The sequence below is a fragment of the Microcaecilia unicolor genome, chromosome 2 (genome assembly GCF_901765095.1).
Source record: "Microcaecilia unicolor chromosome 2, aMicUni1.1, whole genome shotgun sequence".
Lineage (NCBI taxonomy): Eukaryota > Metazoa > Chordata > Amphibia > Gymnophiona > Siphonopidae > Microcaecilia > Microcaecilia unicolor.
The window spans coordinates 90,620,641-90,644,199 of NC_044032.1; the positions used below are offsets into that span (position 1 = coordinate 90,620,641).

The 23,559-nt window shown below is 41.4% G+C and overlaps 1 protein-coding gene across 1 annotated transcript in view; it reads left to right on the forward strand.

Annotated features, from left to right (window-relative positions):
- Positions 1-23,559, forward strand: part of ITGA2 (integrin subunit alpha 2) — a 192,385-nt gene that overhangs the window by 130,079 nt on the left and 38,747 nt on the right. Inside the window, 7 exon segments of the mRNA XM_030193117.1 lie at positions 710-849; positions 8,354-8,505; positions 11,917-12,027; positions 12,117-12,199; positions 16,510-16,654; positions 20,460-20,499; positions 20,502-20,551. Of these exon segments, the coding sequence (XP_030048977.1) occupies positions 710-849; positions 8,354-8,505; positions 11,917-12,027; positions 12,117-12,199; positions 16,510-16,654; positions 20,460-20,499; positions 20,502-20,551 (721 nt within the window).

Sequence of the window (23,559 nt, forward strand, 5' to 3'; positions counted from 1 at the left end):
GCCCATAAAACGCCCATAAACACACCCCCTTTAAGCTATGCATGTTTATTTTGCACTGCATACTTTGCAATTTAGACACAGTTCTTTCTAGAATACACTTAACGATTTCCATGCATAGATTGTAATTATTGCCAATTAGTGCTCGTTATTGCTTGTTAAGTGCTGTTAAAAATGTTGATGACCTTGTTTCAACAATTAGATTACGCATGGATCTCCGTGCAGAATCTAAGTGACTTAAATAGAATCCGGGGGCATTTATAGAATATCCCCCTTACTGTGCATTAGGTGCAAAAACTAGCACACAGTAAGTGAAAAGCCTCTGTGGTAAATGCAGGGGTCATACCCACCATCTGCCCTGCATTTACCACATAGGGAAGACACTTACCACATGGGCATCATATTGCATTCAGTGGCAGATAGCTTGGGAGCACCCGTGCTATCTGACACAGCATGAAACGTGGTGCTGATCCACTTAAGGATTAAAAAAGTACTGCTGCGATGCCCCCCCCCCCCAAATTCTCACCCGTCCTCTGACATGCCCATAGTCCAACCCCCCCCCCCATTCACAAACGCTGCCACTGTCCAATCCCACATCTCTGTCAAAAAACCCCACCCCCTGAGCACAAGCTCTTTGCAGATCCTATCAGAAGAGAATACCTGATGCTGAGTCCTTAACAGTAAAAGTTTACCTTACGGTTTTATGTTTTAGGTCACAGAGCATAGCGGATGTGTCGGTGAAGGCTGTATTTACACCTGATAAGATCATTCTCTTAAATAAGAACTCTGAATTGACTGTAAAAATATGCTTCATCAGTCAGTTTCGTCCTGTTAGTGCAAAAAATGAAATGGGTAAGAACCTTCAATGAAGAACTCTTTTGTGTGTGCAGACGTTTGTAATAGGGCAAATACACTGTATCTGCCCTATATGTAAATCAGTAAAACCGTGAAGCAAAGAACAGTTTGCATGTTTTGGGTTCTTATTTATTCTATTTTTTTTGGAAAATTTGGGTTTAAAAATAAGTGTAATAAACAACACTATCCAGCTTATAATCGAAAGACAAAAACGCCTATATTGCGACCTAAATCGGGAGATAGGCGTTTATCTCCCAAAAACGAATAACGCGGTATAATCAAAAGCCGAACTTGGACGTTTTCAACTGCACTCCATCGCAGAAGCGTACAAAGTTGACGGGGCGTGTCGAAGGCGTGGTGAAGGCGGAACTGGGGCGTGGTTATCGTCCGATCAGAGATGGACGCCTTTCGCCAATAATGGGAAAAAAATATGCGTTTTTAGCGAGAATTTAGGGCACTTTTCCTGGACTCTGTTTTTCCATGAATAAGGCCCCAAAAAGTGCCCTAAATGACCAGATAACCACTGGAGGGAATTGGGGATGACCTCCCCTGACTCCCCCAGTGGTCACAAACCCCCTCCCACCACAAAATATGCCGTTTCACAACTGTTTATTTTCACCCTCAAATGTCATACCCACCTCCCTGGCAGCAGTATGCAGGTCACTGGAGCAGTTATTAGGGAGTGCAGTGGACTTCAGGCAGGTGGACCCAGGCCCATCCCTCCCCTACCTGTTACAATTGTGCTGCTTAATGCTTATTAGTCGTCCAACCCCCCAAACCCACTGTACCCACATGAAGGTGCCCCCCTTCACCCCTTAGGGCTATAGTAATGGTGTAGACTTGTGGGCAGTGGGTTTTGAGGGGGATTTGGGGGGCTCAACACACAAGGGAAGGGTGCTATGCACCTGGGAGCTCTTTTACCTTTTTTTTTTTGTTTTTGTAAACGTGCCCCCTAGGGTGCCCGGTTGATGTCCTGGCATGTGAGGGGGTCAGTGCACTACGAATCCTGGCCCCTCCCACAAACAAATGCCTTGGATTTATTTGTTTTTGAGCTGGGCGCTTTCATTTTCCATTATCACTGAAAAACAAAAACGCCCAGCTCACAAATTGTTGAATAAAACATGGACGTCTATTTTTTTCAAAAATACGGTTCTGTCCGCCCCTTCACGGACCCGTTCTCGGAGATAAACGCCCATGGAAATAGACGTTTTCGTTCAATTATGCCCCTCCACGGAACCCATGTTTTATATTTGTAAAATTACAGAAGTATTTTATTTTTTTATTTTTTACCTCTTATAGCTATTTTAAATATTTTAACCTTATATTTGGTGCAATATGGCCTAGTTGCCACATGCCAAAACTCCTCCAGCTTTAGCTGGTTTCTCATTACTCCCCTCTTCCATTTTCTTCTTCCCTGTCTTCTACAATAAATAGGGAAGAGTTCTTTTTGTTTTACATTGCAATTTCACTAAATCAGAGTAAACACCAGGGCAGGCCTAAACATTAGGGGGACCCTTTTACTAAGCCACGTAAGTGTCTACGCGCACCCAACATGCACCACAATGGAGTTACTGCCCGGCAACTGCATGGCTTTTGCGGTAATTTCATTTTTGGTGTTCGTCCGATATGCATTTTATTTTCAGATGTGCGTATTGGACGCGCACCGTGGCATTAGACGTGCGTAGGTCATTACCGCCCAGTTACTGCATGAGAATTTACCGCTAGGTCAATGGCTGGCGGTAAGGTCTCAGACCCAAAATGGATGCGCGGTAATTTTCATTTTGCAGCACGTCCATTTTCGTCAAAAACTTTTAAAAGGCATTTTTTATATGTGCGCTGAAAAATGATTCTGCGCGCGCTCAAAACACATGTCTACGTTACTGCAGGCCATTTTTCAGCATGTCTTTGTAAAAGGTCCCTTAGACTAACTAGGCATCTGCCCAGGGCAGCAGTACGGGAGGAAAGCAGCAACTCCTCTTGTATCCCCTACTCTTCCCCCCCACATCCCATGTCCAGTATCTTCCCCCTCTTTCCTGCTCTTGCTGCCACAGGCCTTCTTCTTCATGGGCCCTGGCCGACATTGTACTTAGTGCCAAAGCAGGACCTTTAAATTCAGGATCATGCTCAGGCATGGCCACTCCTGTCTTCTCCTTGACAGGAACTTCTGTGTGAGAGAGGGGCAAGATTTGGCAGTGCTTTAGAAACAGTGCTGTGTCTGCTTGCAAGGTCTGTCCAGGTCCAGGAAGAGGTGAGGCAGTGGAAAAGGGGGACATGCTATACGTGGGAAAGGGGAAGGGAAGGAAAGGGGAGAGGCAATGCTGAATGGGGGTAAGGAGTGGAAATGGGGATGCTGGCCACCTAGGGAAGGGGAAGAAGGGGAAGGAGAGATGCAGGACTACAAAGGGGAAGGGCCATGAGCTGCCCCAGAAGAGGAAGGGAGGAGCGCATGGCTGAGGTTTCATGTAGGGCATCCAGATGCTATTGGGCTGGATCTGGCAAGTACAATATATAATTTTGATTTTCATTTATCGCCTCATAATTTGTTTTCATGCAAATGTTTTATTCTAAAATCTAATGATAAACCATGGGGTAAATAGTCAGTTAGTAGAAATCAGTGATTTTTTTTTTTTTTTTTTTGCTACTGCCAGCTTTATGCCCGGATATTCAATGCTGGCACTTATCCAGTTCAGGGCCAATATTCAGCCCTGAACTGGATAAGTTACACCAGACAAAGATAAGACTGTATTTTGTCTTTCTAACTTAACCAGATAAGAGCTGACTCTGCCATGACTTTGCCCCCAGACTGGGAGTTTCGGCATAGGTGGTTACAGGGGATATTCAGTGGCACTATCCAGTTAAGTGCCACTGAATATCCCCAGACAGCCCTGCATAGGCAATTTAACCAGGTAGGAGCCTCTTCTGCTCAGTTAAATCACTTTGAATATCTACCCCCCCCCCCATATTATTTGCATGCTGTGGGGAGCGGTAAGGGAGAGAGGGGGGGGGCTGGAGGAAGTGAGAGATGCTGCACTCACAGATTGGAGGGGGAAGGGAAGGGAGAAAGATATGCCACATCTTGGGAGGGGGAGGGGAGGGATAACCAGATCATGGGTGGGAGAAAGAGAGATGAGAGAGTTTGGATAAGGACATGGGGAAGGGAGAGGGAGAAATGCTGGACCTAGAGGGAAGGGGAGAGAGTGATGCTGGGATGGGGGTGAACAGAGTGAAAAGAGAGATTTTGGATGGGTGGGTGGGTAGGAAAGTAGGAGATGCTTCAGGGTGGGGAGGCCAGGGGAGGGGGAGATACTGGCTTTTGATATGTGGGTGCAGGAGAAAGGAAAGAGAGGGAAGAAGCTGGACAGGGGGATGAACAGGAACACGGAGGGGAGATGCTGGACAGGACAGATAGGAACACAGAGGAAATGATGGTGGACATAGAGAAAGAAGAATTGTCAAATGGACAGGAGACCCTGGAAACAGCAGAAATAGATGGGATGTGGAAGGTGGAGGAGAAGGGGAATAAAGTAGAAGATGAATGGGACTAGGAGGAGGGAGAAGGGGAACACAGCAGAAGATGGATGGTACTAGGGTGGGGGAAGAAGACAAGCGAAGAGAGACAAACTGGAAAAGCAAACCTGGAAAAGGATTTAGGAGAAGACTTCCACAAGGAAAATGGAAAAGAGACTGAGACCAACCTAATTAGAAAAAATAAAATGCCCAGACAACAAAGGTAGAATTTAATGCTTTGAAGGACTGAGATGTGTCAGCTTTGGGAAATTAATGTTTTTGTTTTTTGTTTTTTTTTTGCATATTAACATAATACATCAAAGAAAACACTTTGATAAGAAATCCAGAACATTACAATACAATACAATACAATCATTCTATAAAAGAACATATAGGAAACATATCTTTAATTTAGCCCACATTAAGGCGGGAACCAAGAAAGTAAATCCATTGGAAGATGGATATAAATTATAAGAAAATAGTTGAAAGGAGAAAAAAAAAGTAAGAAACCCCTTTCATATAACTAATGGACAAAACTGACCCTAACAAGCTGTGCATCAAGGAAGAGTAACACCTTTCCCTTCAAGAAACAAATCTTAGCTGATCTGAATCATAGAAAACATACCGAACATTTTGATATACCACCAAACATTTACAAGGAAATCTAAGTTGACAGGAAGCTCCTAAAGAGGTAACAGCAGAACATAAATCCAAAACCTTCTTCCATCTAGATTGCATCCACTTAGAGACATCAGGAAACACTTCCACCTACTCACCCATGTATGAAGTGTCTGCTGTCTTGCAATAGAATCTCAATATTGAGTCTCTATCCTGATGGAAAACAAAGGAAACTAATAAAGTAGCTCTAGCTGTTACATATACTTCTGAAGATTCCAACATTTCTGAAATATTCAAGTCTTCAATAACATCAGGAATTTTTTTCTTGTTGAGGTCACATACAATATTTTTTGCAGAAGCCATTTCTGGGTATTTTAACACAGTTTGCAAAAAATTATGAAAGAGATCTCTCACCGGGGTCAATCTTGATTGTGGAAAGTTTAAAAATCTTAAATTCAGAGCTCTTTGAGCATTCAAAATTTTCAATTCTCCTCAACATAATTAATTTATCTTGTATTAGAAGTGATTGAGAAGATTTAATCTCAGCAGTAGTTTTATCCAACATGTCAACCCTGGAGATGTAGGAGTTAACTTTAGTCTCCAAGTTCTGCAGTTTAACAAAAGAGGTTGTAGAAATTGAAACAAATGAGGAGCAAAACTGGTGCAAACTCTCGATGGCAGTCCACAGTGTGTCCAGGGTCACTATATCTGGCTTTATCAGTGGCCTCAATGGAGAAGAAACAAAAGAAGCTTCAGGAAGATCACTTGCCTGTGATGACACAGCTCCCAGAACGATCTCCTCCTGCTCCACTGGACTCTCCGGATTACTTCCCTTAATAGCGGCGCTAAAGATTCTATTTGTGCCGCAGCTGGATCTATTCCACTGGAGCTCAACTGCTGAACTGCCTCTATGATGCCAGAATTACTGGCGCATTCCATTCCTCATGGTAAGAAAGGTTGAGTTGTGCTTCTAGGAATCTGGGGGGGGGGGGGGGGGGTAGTAGGTCCTCCTGGGATCAGCAAAGTGTTGCCGTCCAAGCTGGGACTCTTCCCTGCCCCAGCAGCAGAAACGTCTGACAATAGAGAGGGTACCGCATAAGATGTAATAGTGGCTTGTCGCATAGGGCTGGGAGCCGGTGGAGACGGAGGAACTCCCTACAGCTTCCCCCAGTGCTTAGGCATTGCAGAATTACAACAAAAGGTAAAAAGAAATCACCAATGTAGGAGCACCCAGGACTACCGTCTTACTCCAACGCCATCTTGGTTTGTCAGGGAAATGTACATTTTTCTATTTTAGTATTATGCACAGTACAGGAGAAAATACATTTGTGTTACTTTTTAACCAGTATTTTCACTGCTTACGTTGCCTGATTTTCTTGAAGGTCTCCATTTCAGTGTTTGTCTGCATGCTTTTTGTGGTTCCCTATTTTGTAAAAGGTGAAGGTCTGTCCATGTTCTGCATGTGTGACTGAGGTGAACGATTCTGTTAGCATGTGGTGTCTGTGTAGGAATCTGTAACAGTCCAGTTTGTTCTAGTTTCCCAGTAGCAGGTATATTGGTGCAATAGGGCCCAGTGTAATATTTATAGCAGTGTCTTTTCAAATGTGGAATAGAGCTGTTACAATGTGGTAAGTTTCCTACATAGGTTTTGAGTGCCTTTCTGCAGGGTTTTGTGTTATTTTGCAAAGTATCTGGGGCTATTTGAAAGGAGGCCCTGGGGCAAGGGCCACCAAAAGAACCCCTTGTCACCCAAATAAAAATGCTCATGACTTGTGGTCTCCACGTCCTGTAGAGTCACAACATAAGCAAAAACCCGCCTGCTTTAAACAAAGTGTCTGGCAATAGAAGGAGCATATGCTGTTCATGAGGTGATAATCATTAGATAAATATTATTTTTTTTGTGAGTTGTAGTGGGGATGGCTCCATTGTTGGGGGAATATGGATTTTGTGATGTAGAATTGGAGCTTCAGGATTTATATTGAGATTCTGTTCAATCCTGTTGAGAATCCAGACTTCACTCCTACACAGAAGAATTTGTTGAATGTTGCTATGAATTGTAATGGTGGTTTTACTGGGTAGCTGAAACTGGCTGGAGGAGGGAGGGTTTCTTTCTGCACAGAAGGCCCTGGTGTCTTGTATTACTAATTTACAAATGAGGGGGGGGGGGAGAGGGGTATGATATGTGGAAATATCATTTTGGCTTGCCACCCCCATATCTAACTTGTCCCCCTGTTGCCATCCTAAATATTTCTGTCTAGAGACTCCACTGCTTGGTGCCCAGATTCTGTTATAGAATTTGCACTTGGCACACTGCATCTAGGTGTCTAATTTGGGGCACTCAGTTATAAAATTGCCTCCTCATTTTTACTACCCTAAGTTGCTCAGTAAGAAGTCCTTTTACTAAGGTGCACTAACAAATTTAGGGAGTGTTTTACAAAGCAGTGGTAAGCCCAATGCAGGTTTACCACACGCTAAATCTGAACTAACGTTGGTCCAACATGGCTGCTGGCGGTAGTTCCAGGTCAAGTGTGCACCTTTTCTGGTGCTCCAGAAATTAGTTATTTTTTTCTAGCACAGCAGTAACCCAGCGGCAGTGGTGTAGTAAGGGCGGGGCGGTGGGGGTGGTCCGCCCTGGGTGCACGCTACTGGAGGGTGCAGAGAGCAGCCGCATGCCTGTCGGCTCCGCTGGTTCCCTGCTTCCTCTGCCCTGGAACAAGTTACTTCCTGTTCTGGGGCAGATGGAGCAGGGAGCCAGTGGAGCCAACAGGCGCGCGGCTGCTATCTGCACCCTCCAGCAGCCAAGAATGCACTTGGGGGGGGGGGGGCTTGATGCACCGGGGAGTGGGGTGTCATTGCGCCAGGGGGGAGCTTGATGCGCCGGGGAGGGGGGTGTCATACTGCACCCTGGGGGGGGGGGACGCCGCTGCACCCGGGGGGGGAGGGTGCGTAGCGGCGATCCGCCCCGGGTGGCAGCTGACCTAGGATCGCCACTGCCCAGCGGTAATCAGGCATTGCCGCGCACTGCCCGGTTCCCGTGGGGTTACCATGGGAGCACTTACTGCCACCTCAATGGATGGCAGTAAGTGCTCCCCACCATATGGCCATGTGGTAAGAGTTATCTTACCGCATGGCCATTTTGGGGGGGAGCTTTTTACCCGCTGCAGTAAAAAGGGCCCTGGTGCGTGGGAAAAATGGCCCCTGCCACTACTGCAGGGCCCTTACTAAATACTTTAATTACTTTCTTAAAAGCTTCATGTTATGCCTTCTGTACATTGAAGGTTAGAAGTCTCCAGGTTCGTCTTTATCGAATCTACCAATATACTGTGTGTCAATTATAATAAATTATAAGATTTAATTAGTAGCTTATGTTTTACAGATATCAAATACAATGCTACACTAGATGCTGACCTTGTATCATCTAGAGTGACTTCAAGAGGGTTATTTAAAGAAACCAATGAGAGATTTGTGCAGAAGAATATTGTAGTGAGTACAGAGCAGACCTGCTCTGAACATGTGTTTAATGTCCAGGTAAATAAAGCCTTCTCATTGCAATAGCATCCAACTGAAATATCTATTGTTAATGCCTAGTTTATCACACAGATAAAGCAGCTGATTATTTTTTTTGGTATGAGAAAAAATTGCTTTATTTACTAAAATGTATTACAAAGTAGGAACGCTTCAACTATCACTATCAAATTTGGATTTCCATAATAAATTCTTGTGTGGTTTTCAGTTGCGGTCATAGACATGCACAGAGCAACCGACAAGGAGGAATGCGTGGTTACCAAGCTTGATGACTGAGTTGTACCAATGGCCAGAGAGTAAAAATGAGATAGACCCAAAGGGAAAAGTGGGTCATCCAAGATCATGCAGCAACTAAAATGTGGTGCAAATGTATGTTCCTAAATTAGGCATGTATCCCCCTTATTCCATAACATTCTGCATAAATGCTAGGAACACCCCCTTTCTACCCATGATCCTCCTGCTTCCATGCAACCTTTTTTTACTCTCACATAAAATTAAGACTTGGATCTCACACCTAAATTTACACATATAAATTCAAATTAAATCTAATTAGTGCCAATAACTGCTTGTTAAAAAGTCAATTATTAGCACTAATTAGCTCATTATTTAATTATGTTACACAATTTTTGGTGATTTTTATAGAATTAGGAGGATGGGAAGAATTGAAGGCATCCTGTACCCTCGGTAAAGGGCTCTTATAAAATTGTGCAACTAAATACATGCATATAAGTATATGTGCCAGTAAGGTTATACATACTTGTCATGAAGCGCCCAGCCACCCACCTGGGTTACCCTGCGGCCACTTAGAGGGTCTATCCCCAGCACAGCTCAGGTCCATGCCGCTCGTGCTCTACACTAGCACCATCCTCCCATTGAATGGGTCACAACTGCTCTCAAATTATTCCCAGTGATTTCTAGGTTACTGAAGCCACACTCCCAGTGGTCCCACAGTTCCCAGAAAGCACTCCTAGACCCAACACACAAACCACTAGGACTCTTTATCAGTCCAGACAGGCAGAACAAACAAATGTGTTTATTCTCACACTGGAACAATGCACAAAAAATGTGCAATCGGCAAACAATAACAGGTAACTGAAAAATGGATCAATTATAACACTAACTAAACATCTATATTCTGTCTAAACAGTACCTGGAAAGGTCAGGATATATAACTGTTCACAGAGCCTCAGCAAAGAGATCTGTCTCTCTCTCTCTCTCTAACCCCCCCCCCCCCCCCCCCCCCCCCCACCCCCGGGCTAAAACTGAAGCAACAGCCAACATCTGCTGGGTAATTTTATACTCCAGGCTAATCAGAACCCAGAACAGTCAAGTTTCAAATAAAAACTGGTTACATCACTACAGGCACTTCCTATTATCTGTGTGCCAGCTAAAAGAGAAGTTCAGTCCTCTGTAACAGTTTTAAGCATAAACATACACAATCTGCTGGCCAAAAAAGAGAAATACACTTCAGACATATTTAAGACAGGAAAATATCCAATATATTTCACAGGCTTAAAACACATAGTTTCTTCACAATACTTATATGCTTACTCCCCCAAATTCTATATATGGCACCTTCACTTGTGAGTGCTAATTTGGCTGTATGGCCAAATTGTGCGCACAACTTAATTGACTAACATGCCAATCAGTGCTGATAATTGGTACTTAACCAATTAGTGGCACTAATTGGTTTTAATTAGAATGTGCGCACATAACTTTCTATGTATATTCTACAATGTGGTGCACGTAAATTCTAATGCATGCAGTCAAAAGGGGACATAGCCATGGGTGTAGAATGGGCAGGTTGTGGGCATTTCAAAAAACTATACGCACTATTATGGAATATATTCAATCTACACCAATTACATTCAATCTGTGCCAATTACTGTTAAAAGAAACAATTTTGAGTGAATGGTTTACATTGGACCCTTATTTAGAGTTGCTAACTTTCAAAAACTTTGTGAGAGACACCGTGGAAAAAATGCTTTAGAAATGAAAAATTTGCAGTTAAATCTCTTGAAGTGCATTAGATAAGAATAAAAAACAATAGTCAGTTCCTTCAAATGTTGGACAGGTGTGCAGGGCAGGATTATCCATTTGGTAGGCCTCCAGTTTTAACATAAATACATTAAAAAAACTTCTACAAACGGGTCTCCATAAGGTTCTGACTGGAGAGGAAAAAACAGCAGAAGAGGGAAGCAGCAGAAGTGATATGTGCTGCTTAACAATGCCTATTACTGGCTGGAGAACAATGTGCAAGAGGTGTGAAGAGTAACCTCTGTGAGCTGCAGAGGCTCTTCCCCCTCCTCCATCCTCTCCCCCATCACACTCTTCTTTCTGCCAGAAGCTTACTTACTAGGACAAAATCTGCTTTCATAGCCATTGATTTAACATATCTAAGAGGGCTCCAACTAAACATTTGGGGTAAATTCTCTAAATGGCACTGAAAGATCATCGCCAAGAAAAAAATAGCACTTAGCACTATTCTATAAATTGTGCTCAAAGTTAGGTACCATTTATAGAATAGTGCACTTTTAATCATGACCATTTATACCAACTGAACCCCGGTGTAGATCCGTGCACCTTAATTAGGTGCGGATGCCCCATATTCTATGACAACATGCATGGTTTGCCCTTCCATTGCTGCCCCCCTTTTTAAATATACGCATAAATTTTAATTAATGCCAGTTTTCACCGATAATGGTTAGGGTCCAATTATCAGCACTAATTGGCTCCTTATTCAATTAAATTGTACATGCAAATTGGGCACACAATTTAAATGCCATTTAGAGAATCCAGGGGTTGATGCCTAATATTCAAGAAGAGTTGAGCTCCTGACTTCAGGCTCCTAAGTTAGGATGCTAACTCCCCTGTTTACAAAGCCATGTGATGCGGCTTTGTAAATGGGGGCCTAAATTTTTGTCCTATTTTCAGCCTAACTTAAGAGGATAAATTTTCAGCTGAGCATCCATCTTAATTTCTGATCCTAAGAGTTCTGCTTATAAATTTTCGTCCTGTCATTCATTTGCCTAGATTTATGAGCCTAACTTGAAATCAGTGCCTCCCCCCCCCCCCCCCCCCCAATCATCTCTGTTGTCATTCATTTTTTATATTCCTAAATTTAGGAGTTTAGTGAAATTTTTAGGTATTAAATTTTCAAAGAGGTAATTTTAAGGACATAACTCTCAAGCTAGAGACATAAATCCTTTGAATATCAGACCCTTGGATCCTAGGCATGTGCCTAGTTTGCCAGTGCCTTAACCCTGTCCTGCTAGTATATTCAAAATGAAAACATGTTTCTCCAAAGAAATGTATATGAAATGTATGTTTGAACATAGCAAAATCTAGAAATGATAACCCTCAAATATGCTTTTCCTGACTTCTAAATAGCAATAATTGGGTATTTTGTAATAGGAGCCTTCTGATGCTATGAACGCCCTAAGTCTGCGTGTTGATGTTCTCCCTCAGAATCCTGGTACCAGCCCTGTCCTTAATCCATACTCCTCTGCATCCAGTGAATTCTTTGTATGTATCAAACTTAGTTCAACTTTGCAAAAATGGAAATTTGCTTACTTTTACAACAGAAGAGGACAATCCTGTCTGTTTCCATATAGATTCCTTTCTCAAAAGACTGTGGTGAAGATGAAATCTGTGTCTCGGATCTGGTCCTTAAGATTCGTCAGAAAACAGAACTTGAGTAAGTTTGAAATACAGTGAAAGTTTCCTAGGGATCTATGAACATTGCAACGTATTGAAGAACATTTTTAAAATCATTTTTGGTGCCACATGGGACAAACTGTGAATTGTGTGGTGTCAGTACCTGAATGATTTTCAGTCTGGTTCCCAGCCTATGAGAAGTTTGGAGACAGTTTTCACAGCATTGCTGGATGCTGTCTATCGAGACCTTGACATAGGAGAAGTGGTTTCATTGTGTTAGATTTAATCATGGTGTTTGACATGGTTAGGGGCCCTTTTACTAAGCTGTGTAGGCGCCTACATGCGCCCAACATGCGCCAAATTGGAGTTATCACCCAGTTACCGCATGGCCCTTGTGGTAATTTCAATTTTGACGCGTGTCCGCTACGCGCATCTGAAAAATATTTTTTATTTTTTGACGTGCGGCAGCTATGCGTGTCAAGTGGAATTTCACGCGCGTAGACCATTACCACCCGGTTAGCGCGTGAGACCTTACCACTAGATCAATGGCTTGCGATAAGGTCTCAGACCCAAAATGGATGCGCGGCAATTTTCATTTTGCCACACGTCCATTTTCCACAAAAATTTTAAAAAGGCATTTTTTTGTAGGTGCGCTAAAAAATAATTCTACGCGTGCCCAAAACACGTGTCTACACTACCACAAGCCATTTTTCAGTGCACCTTAGTAAAAGGACCCCAAAGTCATGTATTTCTGCATCAATGTTTGCAGGATGGATATTGGAAACAAAGTATTGCCATGGTTTAAATCCATCTAGCATAACAGAGAACAGAGTGCTATTATGACACTGTACACGTGAGCCAGAGACACTTGCTTGAAACAATCCCTCAGGGTCTATTGTTTCCCCTATGCTATTTAATATTTATATTAGGCCTTTAAGTAACATCATAAAAAGATAACTTTGGGTTATTCAGCTGGTCTTTCCTGGTGAATTCTGGTTTATCAGTTTTTAAGGAAAAACAGATTATCTCCAGCCCCCTAAAATCAGAAATACTTTATTTTGGGTACTTTTCCTGAAAACTGGAATTTCTAGTTTATGTATTGGATAGTCTGTTTTGCCAATGTGGACAGGTGTGAAGGATTTTGGGTTTCATCTAGATGAGCCCCCGTTCTATCAGCAGTAGCTCAGAAAACTTTCTTTCAGTTGTGAATTCTTTGTTGGCTTCAACACTCATTTTACTAGAATGATCTGGTCTTATTTGCCGCTTGCTTGATTTCGCACTGAAATCAAGCACACGGCAAGTAAGAATGCTGTAATTGAATGAATTTGAAAATATAGCACATGGATTTCCTTGATAAAGCTTGATAGTTTGATGGGCGAAACGGGATCCTGTTGGATGAAAAAGATAAGTGCTATATATTTTAAGGTCAAAATTAAAAAAAAAATATGATCATTGAACCATAAACAATCAAGAGGAAAGTAAAAGATTATAGTCTTGGAGGTTTTTTCAGCTGATGAAGAATGGAGATTCTGTGAGTCATGAAACAAAATTAGAGGCTTTTTCCTCTGAAGATTTTGCTTCCTCTTTTAACATATTGATGGCTACATATATAAAGATATAGTTTATTTATTATCACAGTTTTTTAACTATATCTATATTTAGAATTAACTTCTGAGATATTTGACACTGAAGTTGAGGGATTTTTGGAAGAATAAAGTGTTTGAGGGTCATTCTATCCACCAAGATTTAGCTTCCAAGATTGTACATCAATAACTTGAATACTGGAATTTACATTCATATGTGCACACATATGCATGTCCATTCCAGCAATGCAGCTATTTGCTGTACTGTAAAATGGTGCCTATATGCGATGGAGCAAAACAGCAAAAGTAGAGGCTGACAAATGCGCAAACCAATAGGGAGATAATCTCAAAAAACAGTTTATTCAGAATATTCATATCAATATCAAGGACCCGACACGGTCCGTGTTTCGGCGCCAAAGAGCCTGCCTCAGGGGTCACAATCAACTTTCTCTGAGAAGAAGCTGATAGGCTTGAATTCCTTTATGTATGCAAGTTAATCCACAGAGAGAACAAAGGAACAGCCAACCGATCAGCAAACACCATGAGATGGTGCATAATTTGCAGGTGGGCGTTCACATGGATGGAGTCTGGGTGGAGTGTAGGCACATGAAAATTATAAAATACTATAATCTGGGGGATCCAAGATGGCGACTAGAGCAGTGTGAGTGTTTCTCTGCTCTTGAGATCCTCTGAAGCAGCTAGACGCTAAGAACTTTTTCCCATATTGTATTACGGGAAAAGGAAAAGCCAAGGTTCTCAGGAACTGAGTTCGATTCCAACTTCAGGCACAGGCAGCTCCTTATGATTCTGGGCAAGTTACTTAACCCTCCATTGCCCCATGTAAGCCGCATTGAGCCTGCCATGAGTGGGAAAGCACGGGGTACAAATGTAACCAAAAATAAAAAAATTACCTCCTCAAATCTAGCAACAGTTCCTTCTACGCATCAAACTATCTTTGAGAGTTTCGGGGTGAGAGCACTCGGGAAGCGGATGCCCGCTTCGATGGGTTCCGCGTCTTTCGACACGGACCATAGCATAAAGGGAGTGTCATTGAGTCCTCCCTCCAACACAGCCCCCCCTCCCCGTGACCCGGAAGGGATTTGGTGCCAACGCTGTCACAGCAGGCAGAAGTGACTGGTGAAGAACAACCTTTGTTTGTTGAGAGAGGAGGACCTGTCGACGCTTCAGCCCCGAGCGGATTGGCAATGGAGGGGATGCAGGGAACACCGCTCTCCTCATCTCCTGCTTGGGGTTTAACTTCCAGTGGGAACGGAGGTTTGTCAAGGCCGGCTGTGGTGACGATGGAGTCGCTATGGGACGCTATCCAAGGTTTGAACGCTACCTTTTCATCTATTTTCTAGCTCCTTTAAGGGAGAAGTTTGGAACTTAAACAGACTTGTCAAAATCTGTCTGAAAATATCCAGGATCAATCAAATAGATTATAGTGTTGGAGGGGAAAGTTACCAAGTTACATAATGTTACCTCAGTGCTCATTAAAGAGAGGGATATTCAAGCCTGCAAGCTTGAATACCTGAAAATCAAGGACGAAGAAACAATCTGAGGTTTTTAAACTTCCCAAAATCACCGTTAATTCCTGCTTTGGAAATGTTAAAAAAATATTTTGGAGAAATACTGGGAATACCAGCAGAGGGCTTTCCGCCCATAGCTAGAGCATAGTATATAACAAGGACTTCAAGATCGTGCAATGTGCAACCTCAGTTTGTTCCTGATCTAAATTTGACTGACTTTCTGGAAAGCTCATTAGAAGTGGTGACAGAATGAACTACTCTTTTGGTGACTTTTGCCTTAGAGCCGGACACAAATAATATTTTTCATATTTATTTTCATCATATTAATGCTTTTTGGGGGAGTAAAATCCAAGGTTTTCCTGATTTGGCTAGGGATACACAAAAAAGAAGGAGAGAATTCTTGGTACATAAACCAAGGGTTCTCAACTTAGGTGCAGTGTTTAAGCTAAAATTTCCTTGTAGATGTCTTGTATCTCTATAGATTCCAATAACTATGTTTTCTTTGACCCCAAAAAGCTGCTACAATTTATTAATTCTAAAGAAAGTGTTAGGCAGTGGTGTTCCTAGAGGGGCGGACACCCGGGGCGGCACCCCCCCCCCCCCGATGCAGCGCGGACCCCCCTGGGGGCTATTCAATCAGCTGCGAGTATTGTCTTGCTCCCCAATGCTGTAATGATATAATAAGATTATCCTATTTTCTTTCTTTTTTGCCTGGTATCTGGATCCAAATGTATTGTGGACAAAATTAACGGGGAAAGATTTCCGTAGTTTGTACTTGTTTTATTTCTTTTTGTTTTAAATTTATGGGCATTGCTTATGTATTTGTTTGAAATATAAATGAAAAAAAATTAATAAATATAAATTAAAAAAATACTATAATCTATGCATGTTCTTTAGTGATCAAGGCGTGATCATTTACAACTCTATGGCTGGTATAAATAATTGCATCTAGAATAAGCATTCTTGACATGTTACACTGGTATCCTAAGCACTTACTTTTCTTTGTAGAATAGGTTTCCAAGTATGCATGTTATAGGCATTTAAATATAAGGGGTCTCCTGATAGAAATTACTCCCTAGGATGTAGGGGGCTTAATTGTACATTCATGAATATGTAATTTTTGTCATTGTTTTAATGCATTTTATTTAGTTGTTATGTATTTCTTTGATATTCTGAAAATGTGATCTATAATTTAATAAATTAGTACATGATTGAAGAAATCTTTATTGTTTTTTCAGCAATAAACAGCTCTATATTGTCAACAACAAGAACAGGAGGCTATTGTTTCATGTGGATTTGCTGAACAAAAAAGAAAATGCTTACAACACTAGAATTAATGTTGTTTTTTCAGAAAACTTGTTTTTCGCTTCATCTTCACTTCCGGTAGGAAATATCTTGTTCTTTTTCATAAACCATATTAGGCCCAGTTTTCAAATAGCTTGCCTAAGTGTATTCCAATCACAACTATTAAGGAACCCTCCTAATTACATCCTCACGACTGAATATTATATCTTGTCCTGATATCATTATGTTATGTTATATTGATCTTTCAATCCACTTCCAATCCAATATAATTTACTTATGCATTCTTATTTGTAATAATTGTAAAATTATTATTCCGTTAATATGATTGCTATGATATTCTATGTACCCATCTGTATTCTGAAATTCTTATCCTATAATGTGTACATGTTGCTATAACATTTTGTAAGCCACATTGAGCCTGCAAATAGGTGGGAAAATGTGGGATACAAGTGCAGCAAAAGCAGGTTTTTCGGTTTTGATTGAAACTAGATCTGTGGCTGAAATTCACCACTTGGCTTTGGTCGAAACCAAAATCGAAATGGCCTAGTCTAGACCGTTCCCTGAACAGCACACTTCCCCCTCACAACCAAATGAAATTTCCCTCCCCTGCCTCCGCAACTATGGCAGCTTCAATCTCAAAATGGCTGCTGTGACCTTCAGCAACAGACTCGTAAGACTGCCGCTGAAGGTCTCAACATCATAACAGCAGAACTGGCTTAAGGGGTAAGTAAGTGAGGCAGTAGCTCAAGGCCCTGAAGCTTAAGTGAACCAAAAGCCTGTCTTATCCCTTCAAAGGAGTGGGAACTTGTTCCTTCACTCCATGTATTTAGCAGCAGCTTCTTAATTGACATTAATGTTGAAGATCCTCTGAGGAAGAAGGTTCAGCGAAATGGGTGACTGTAAGGCTCTCCAGCAACAGATAAGTGAACAAATGGAACTCATCCACATTTCTTAAGTGGATTGTTACAATTTTACAAAAAAAAAAAAACCTACAAGGAATTAAAAAAAAAAAAAGAAATTATGTTTAATGGAAGGACATAGTGTGACAAATAAAAATTTGTTTGGGGGTTTTTCAGAACCAATGATTGAACGGCCGCCTAAGAGTGATTAAATAAGCCATAAGATGTGATGGCAGATAGATTACCGGGTGATTTCTGAGGTTCAATTCCCCATATTTAAAGAAATATTTAGTGGATTTGCAGGGTTCGTTTAAGTTAGCTCTTCTTCTGCCAGTCTTGTTGCCGGCACCCTAGCAAGTTTTAAAAGCAAGAACAGGCACTTCTTGTTTCTCACTAGAATACAGGAAGCGCCTGTACCTGCATTTAAAACCTGCTACAGTGATGACAGCAAGAACAGCAGAAGAAGGACAAAGTAATAGGAGCAAAGGAACAAGCTCCTACTGCTATATAAAGGAGTAATAAAAACTGGGTGATGGGGGGAGGGGTGCTGACACTCAAAGCAGGCTGATGCTGGGGTAGGGTGGGACTGGAATAGGGCTAATGCGGGTGGGGGGGCTGGGATGGGTGCTGGGACAAGGAGGCTGATGCTGGCAAATGCTGGGGAGTGTGAATGGAGAGGAGAACCAATACTATGGGAGGAAGAAGAGTCAAGGGCATATGCAGTGGAAGGTGGAGCAGGGTATGGAAAAGGAAATACAGGGCTATGAATATTGACAACATAGGTGCTGTGGAATGACAAGTATAATGAGGGCAAATATTGGGGACATGGGGGGGGGGTAAGTGAGAGCAGGGACTCAGACTTAGGTGGAGAAAAGATTAAGCGGGGTGCTATAAGAAGACTAAGATTTGCTGAGTGTCTGAATAGATTCAGGGCTTAGGTAGGGTAGAAGGATGGGGATTTGGGGATTAGGTTGTTGGATAATAGAGACTAATTAAATTTTGTAGGAATGAGAAGGACCAAAAGGACTAGGTGATTGTATGAGGGCTTTAAGTAGGGCTGTGAAGATGAGTGCAAAAACATAGGGAGGGAGACAGTTTGAAGGATCTGTAAGGCTTGGGAAGCAATTGAAAGGGACAGAGGGCTATGGAAAGTAGATAAAACACAGAAGGGAAATGGAGGTGGGGAGGAAATGTGAGGACTTCAAAGACTAGGGAAGTAAAAGCAGGGAATGGAAAGCTTGCAAGTAGATGAAAGGTGAAAAGAGGGAGATAGAAGACTGGAGGGGGAGAAAGAAGAATGAAACCTAGTTGTAATAGATCAAAAGGTAGGCGAGAGAAATGGAGAAACAGATTAAACAAAAGGATCAAAGTCAGAAATAGATGTAGGAGAGGAAAGAATGAAGTCAGGATGAAGAAGCAGAAGACAAGAGAAAAGTGGTAAAAGAGACCAAGAGAAAGTGATAAAAGCAGACCAAAACTCACCCAACTGAAAACTAAAATGACCAGACAGCAAAGGTACCAACAAAAATTATTTTCAGTTTTTAGAGAATGAAATGGCAGCTTTAAAACTGTACACTTTGTAGTTTGTTTTGTGCCTATTAAAACATCTTTATAACAGCATAAAAATGGCAAACATAAACATAACTTAAACAGAGATCACACCTTGATCCACAATGAATCTTATATCATAGAGGGAAGGATCACATCTCCTTTTGGCTCAGATTCAAGACAGTGATTATAGTTTCAGATAAATGACAACAATCAGCAATAGGTTTCCAAGTTTGGTGATAATGAAAATGCAATCTTTCTGTTCAGTCATCTGGCTATTAACTTTACATGATTTCACCATAATGTCACATGAGCTAATTTGGTATCTTTCCAATTTGCCAACACAAAGTGAAATATCTTACGTCTTGCTCTGCTATCATTTTTAGGGAAAGAGTATTGGTTTCTCAAGAATAAATAATTATATTCTATATAGTTTACATGTTAGAATGACATTAAATTGGTGGTTGAAATATAATCAGAAGTAGAGCAATTAAATTTATAGACTTATGCTACGGAATTCTATATATGGTGCCTAGTATCATGTGTTATTTCTGCACCAATTGTTTTGACACAGAAAAGTATTATAATAGAAGCAAGGCCAAGAAATGGCCCCAAATCAGCAGATCTGTGCGGAACTATACTTAGTGCCCTGTTATAGTACAGAGCCTAACTGCCGGATATTCAAAACTATTTAACCGTCCAGGAACGTCACCTGGCTGGTTAAATACCCTCAAGCCGATATTCATCGGGAGATAACCAGGTATCTCCCGCTGAATATCCTAGTCAGCGGCTAGCCTGGATACTGGCTATGTCATGTGACATATGCAGTTACCACTGATTTTCAGCGGATGACCAGTTAAGTTTAACGGCCAGATAGACCCGCCTAAATAGCAGGTCTAACTTTGACAACTAGAACATAGCTGGTCAACCGATGAATATCAGCTTAACTGGTTATGTTTGTGGCACCAAAAATAACCCTGGAAATTCAATGCTAGTGGCCAGAATTTCTGGGTTTGCCAACGACAGTGGGAGTTAGCCGGACTAACTCCCGCTGTCTCAATATCAGCGTCTAAGTGTTTCTGCACAGATCTGAAAAGGGGGTGTAATGATGGGAGGGATATGGGCAGGTCAGGAGCATTCCCTTAAAATGCACACAGTGTTATAGAATTTGAGGGATCTATGCTGAGATTTACACCTGGATTCAGTTGGTGTCAATCCTCACGCGCAACGTTGAGTGAGGATCCTGTTGCTACATGCTGGTCTATAAAGGGCGCCCATCCCAGAGCACCCTTTATACAAAACCATTCAGTGCCGATTTTTTCAGCACAGAATTTTAGCTTCATTTACTGAATCCAGCCTATGGTTTATAAATGTGATAGATGTGCATAGTACTAAAAAAGGATGAAAAGAATAATGTATTTTTTTTCTTCTTCTAGATTGATGGTACTGAAGTGTTGTGTCAAACTGGCAAGTACCAGGATCAGTGAGCTGTCAAGTTGGCTATCCTGTTTTTAGAAAAGGGCAGCAGGTAAATTTTATGCTTTTCTTTTATATAATATTTATTGTTAGACATCCTTACCATTTATCACACAGTATTTAAAGTCCAGTTGCATGTATATGCATGTTTTTGCATTCATTTGTATCCGTTTAAAAATATTTTCTGATAATTCAGCAAAATCATATGTTGATTTTACATTTAAATTAGTATTATTTTATTACACATAGCAGCTAGTTGATCAGTTAGAAGCTGCTTATTACAGCTTGCTCTTCAGTTATGATGAGCCCAGAAAGATGAACAAATCAGTCATAGAGGCCTTTCTACCAAAGGACTTAATGAGCTATAACACAGAATTTTAATGTGCAGCAAGCCCAAAACTAACACTGCATCTAAAAGGGGCATTCCCATCTTCTGATTTTTTTTTTTTTGGGGGGGGGGGGGGTTGCAAGTCTAGTGTTAATATTCAGATTAACACATGAGACCTGTTTCTTGTTAATGCGGAAGCATATACAATGTCCTGTGCTATCTCTGCACTAGGCAATTAGTGTGTGGCAAATATAGGGTGTCTTTTACTAAGGCACGCTCACGTTTTTGGTGCACGCTAAAATTTTGGGTGCGCTAAGCATTAGAGACGTCCATAGGAATGCATTGGCATCTCTAACATTTAGCGTGTGCCAAAAATGTGAGCGTGTCTTAGTAAAAGACCCTCATAATGCGCTAACTTGCTGACGCTTCCATGCCCCACTCTCCATCCATGCCATGCCCCAGGGTAGAAAAATTCTAAAAACTTCAGGAGTCCTTTTTCTAAGGTGCGCCGAAAAATGGGCTGCGCTGTTGTAGACATGTATATTGCACACACACAGATCCATTTTTCAATGCGGCTGCAAAAAAGGCCTTTTGGGGTCAAAAATGGATGTGCGGCAAAATATAAATTGGCATGCATCCATTTTGGCCCTGAGACCTTACTGCTACCAATTGACTTAGTGGTAAGGTCTCACGTGTTAACTGAGTGGTAATCGTCAGCGCATGCACACTGCCAATTACTGCCCAGTTAGCGCCATATGGTGGAAAATAAAAAAATATTTTCTGCCGCGCGTATCGGACATGCGTAAAAAATGGAATTACTGCTCGGGGCACGCAGTAGCCAGGTGGTAGTTCCAAATTGATATGCATTGAACACGCGTAGGTGCCTACACGTCTTAGTAAAAGGGCCTCTCAGTAACGCATAGTTTAACATGCAGAAACAAATTTCCACATAACCTCTTTACCTTGTTGGACAGACTGGATGGACCGTGCAGGTCTTTATCTGCTGTCATCTACTATGTTACTATATTAATGCAGACACACAGTAGCCTATTTCAGCTTGTAACTGCGCATTAATCTTTGGATGGTGTATAAGTCACCAAAAGCTGGGTGCACAATTTTGTGCACATATCACAGTTCCATGCATAAACTAATTATCCAATTAGGTGATAACGATTATTATGAGCATTAACAAGCACTTAATTGGCACTAATTAGGACTTACACATGGATTTGCCCTAAGCTCTATTTTATAACATGAGTGCCTAATTTTCATAGTGTGCAATGCTATACAGACATGGCCATGGGAGGGGCATAGGTAGGTCAGGGTGTTCCCAGAAATTAGGTGCAATGTTATAGAATACCTGCATTTGCGTGCCTCACTATCAACAGTTGGGTGCCAGCATTTGCAATAGCTTGTAGCAGACACAAATGTTCATGCCCAAAGTTAGGCACAAACCCCTGGATTTTATATAGCACAATTGAAATTGCACACACAAATCCAGTTATACTCTAGATTTGCATGTGCAATTTAATTACTTAATAAACCAGTCCATGCTGATAATTGCCACTTAACAAGCAATTATTGACACTGGCATTAATTAGAATTTACGTGCACAACTTGCTAGGTGTATTCTGTAAAGTGGTGCATGCAAATTCTAATCTGCGCTGCTATAAAGGGGACTTGGCTATGGGCGTGGAATGGGCGGGCTGTGGGCATTTCAAAAATTTACATGCAGGGTTATAGAATACACCTGCTCCAAGCCTTACTTAGGCGCCAGTATTTACACCAAGTTTTACTTGTCGTAAATGGATGTGCCTAGAGCTAGGGGCACAGGCATGCCCACTAGGTGTATTCTATAAACCTGTAAGGCATATCCTGTAAACTGCACCTAGATTTAGGCATGGTTTACAGACTATGACTAAGCAGAAATATTTTCAACACCAATTTTTCAGGCACCATATATAGAATGTAGTCCAAAATGTGTGATAAGCTAGTATTCTGTAAATGTTGCTCCATGCCGAGTGCCCTTTACAGAGTATTGGCTTAGTGCAGCTCATCCTAGTGCCTAACTTTGAGTGTCATTAATTGAATTTCTTCCTATGGGCCAGATTCTATATAAGGCGCCTAAAAAATCTGCATGGTAAACATTTCTGACTAAGTGTATTTTATAAGTGGCACCTAGATTTAGGTGTGCTATATAGAATATGCTTAGCTGATATCCCAGTGCCTAAAACTATGCACCTCCTTTTACACCAACAAAAACGTGGCATAAATCCCTGCATGTAAATTTATGTATACTGGGCCATATTCTATAAATATGCATGTACATTTTGGAACACCCATGAAACACCTATTTCCCTGCCCATGACCATGCCCATGCTCCTTTTGAACTGCACATATTAGAATTTAGGTGTAGTTCATTACAGAATACGCTCAGCGAGTTGTACGTGTAAATTCTAATTATGTTCATTAATGCTTGTTAGATACTGTTATCAACACTGATTAACTTATTAAGCCAATTAAGTTACAACGTTATGAAATATGCTTAGCTTTCAGCACAGAATGCTAGCTGTGCTGTATAGAATCCAGCAGTAAGTGCTTAACATCCTTTAGTAAAAGGGTTCTATTGATTTTCACTGAGGACCTAAGTGGCAAAGTTAATCAGATATTTTTACAGGTTAACCTGCTAGAATTACTGCTGAGCATCCAATTGAATCTAACTAGACAAGTTA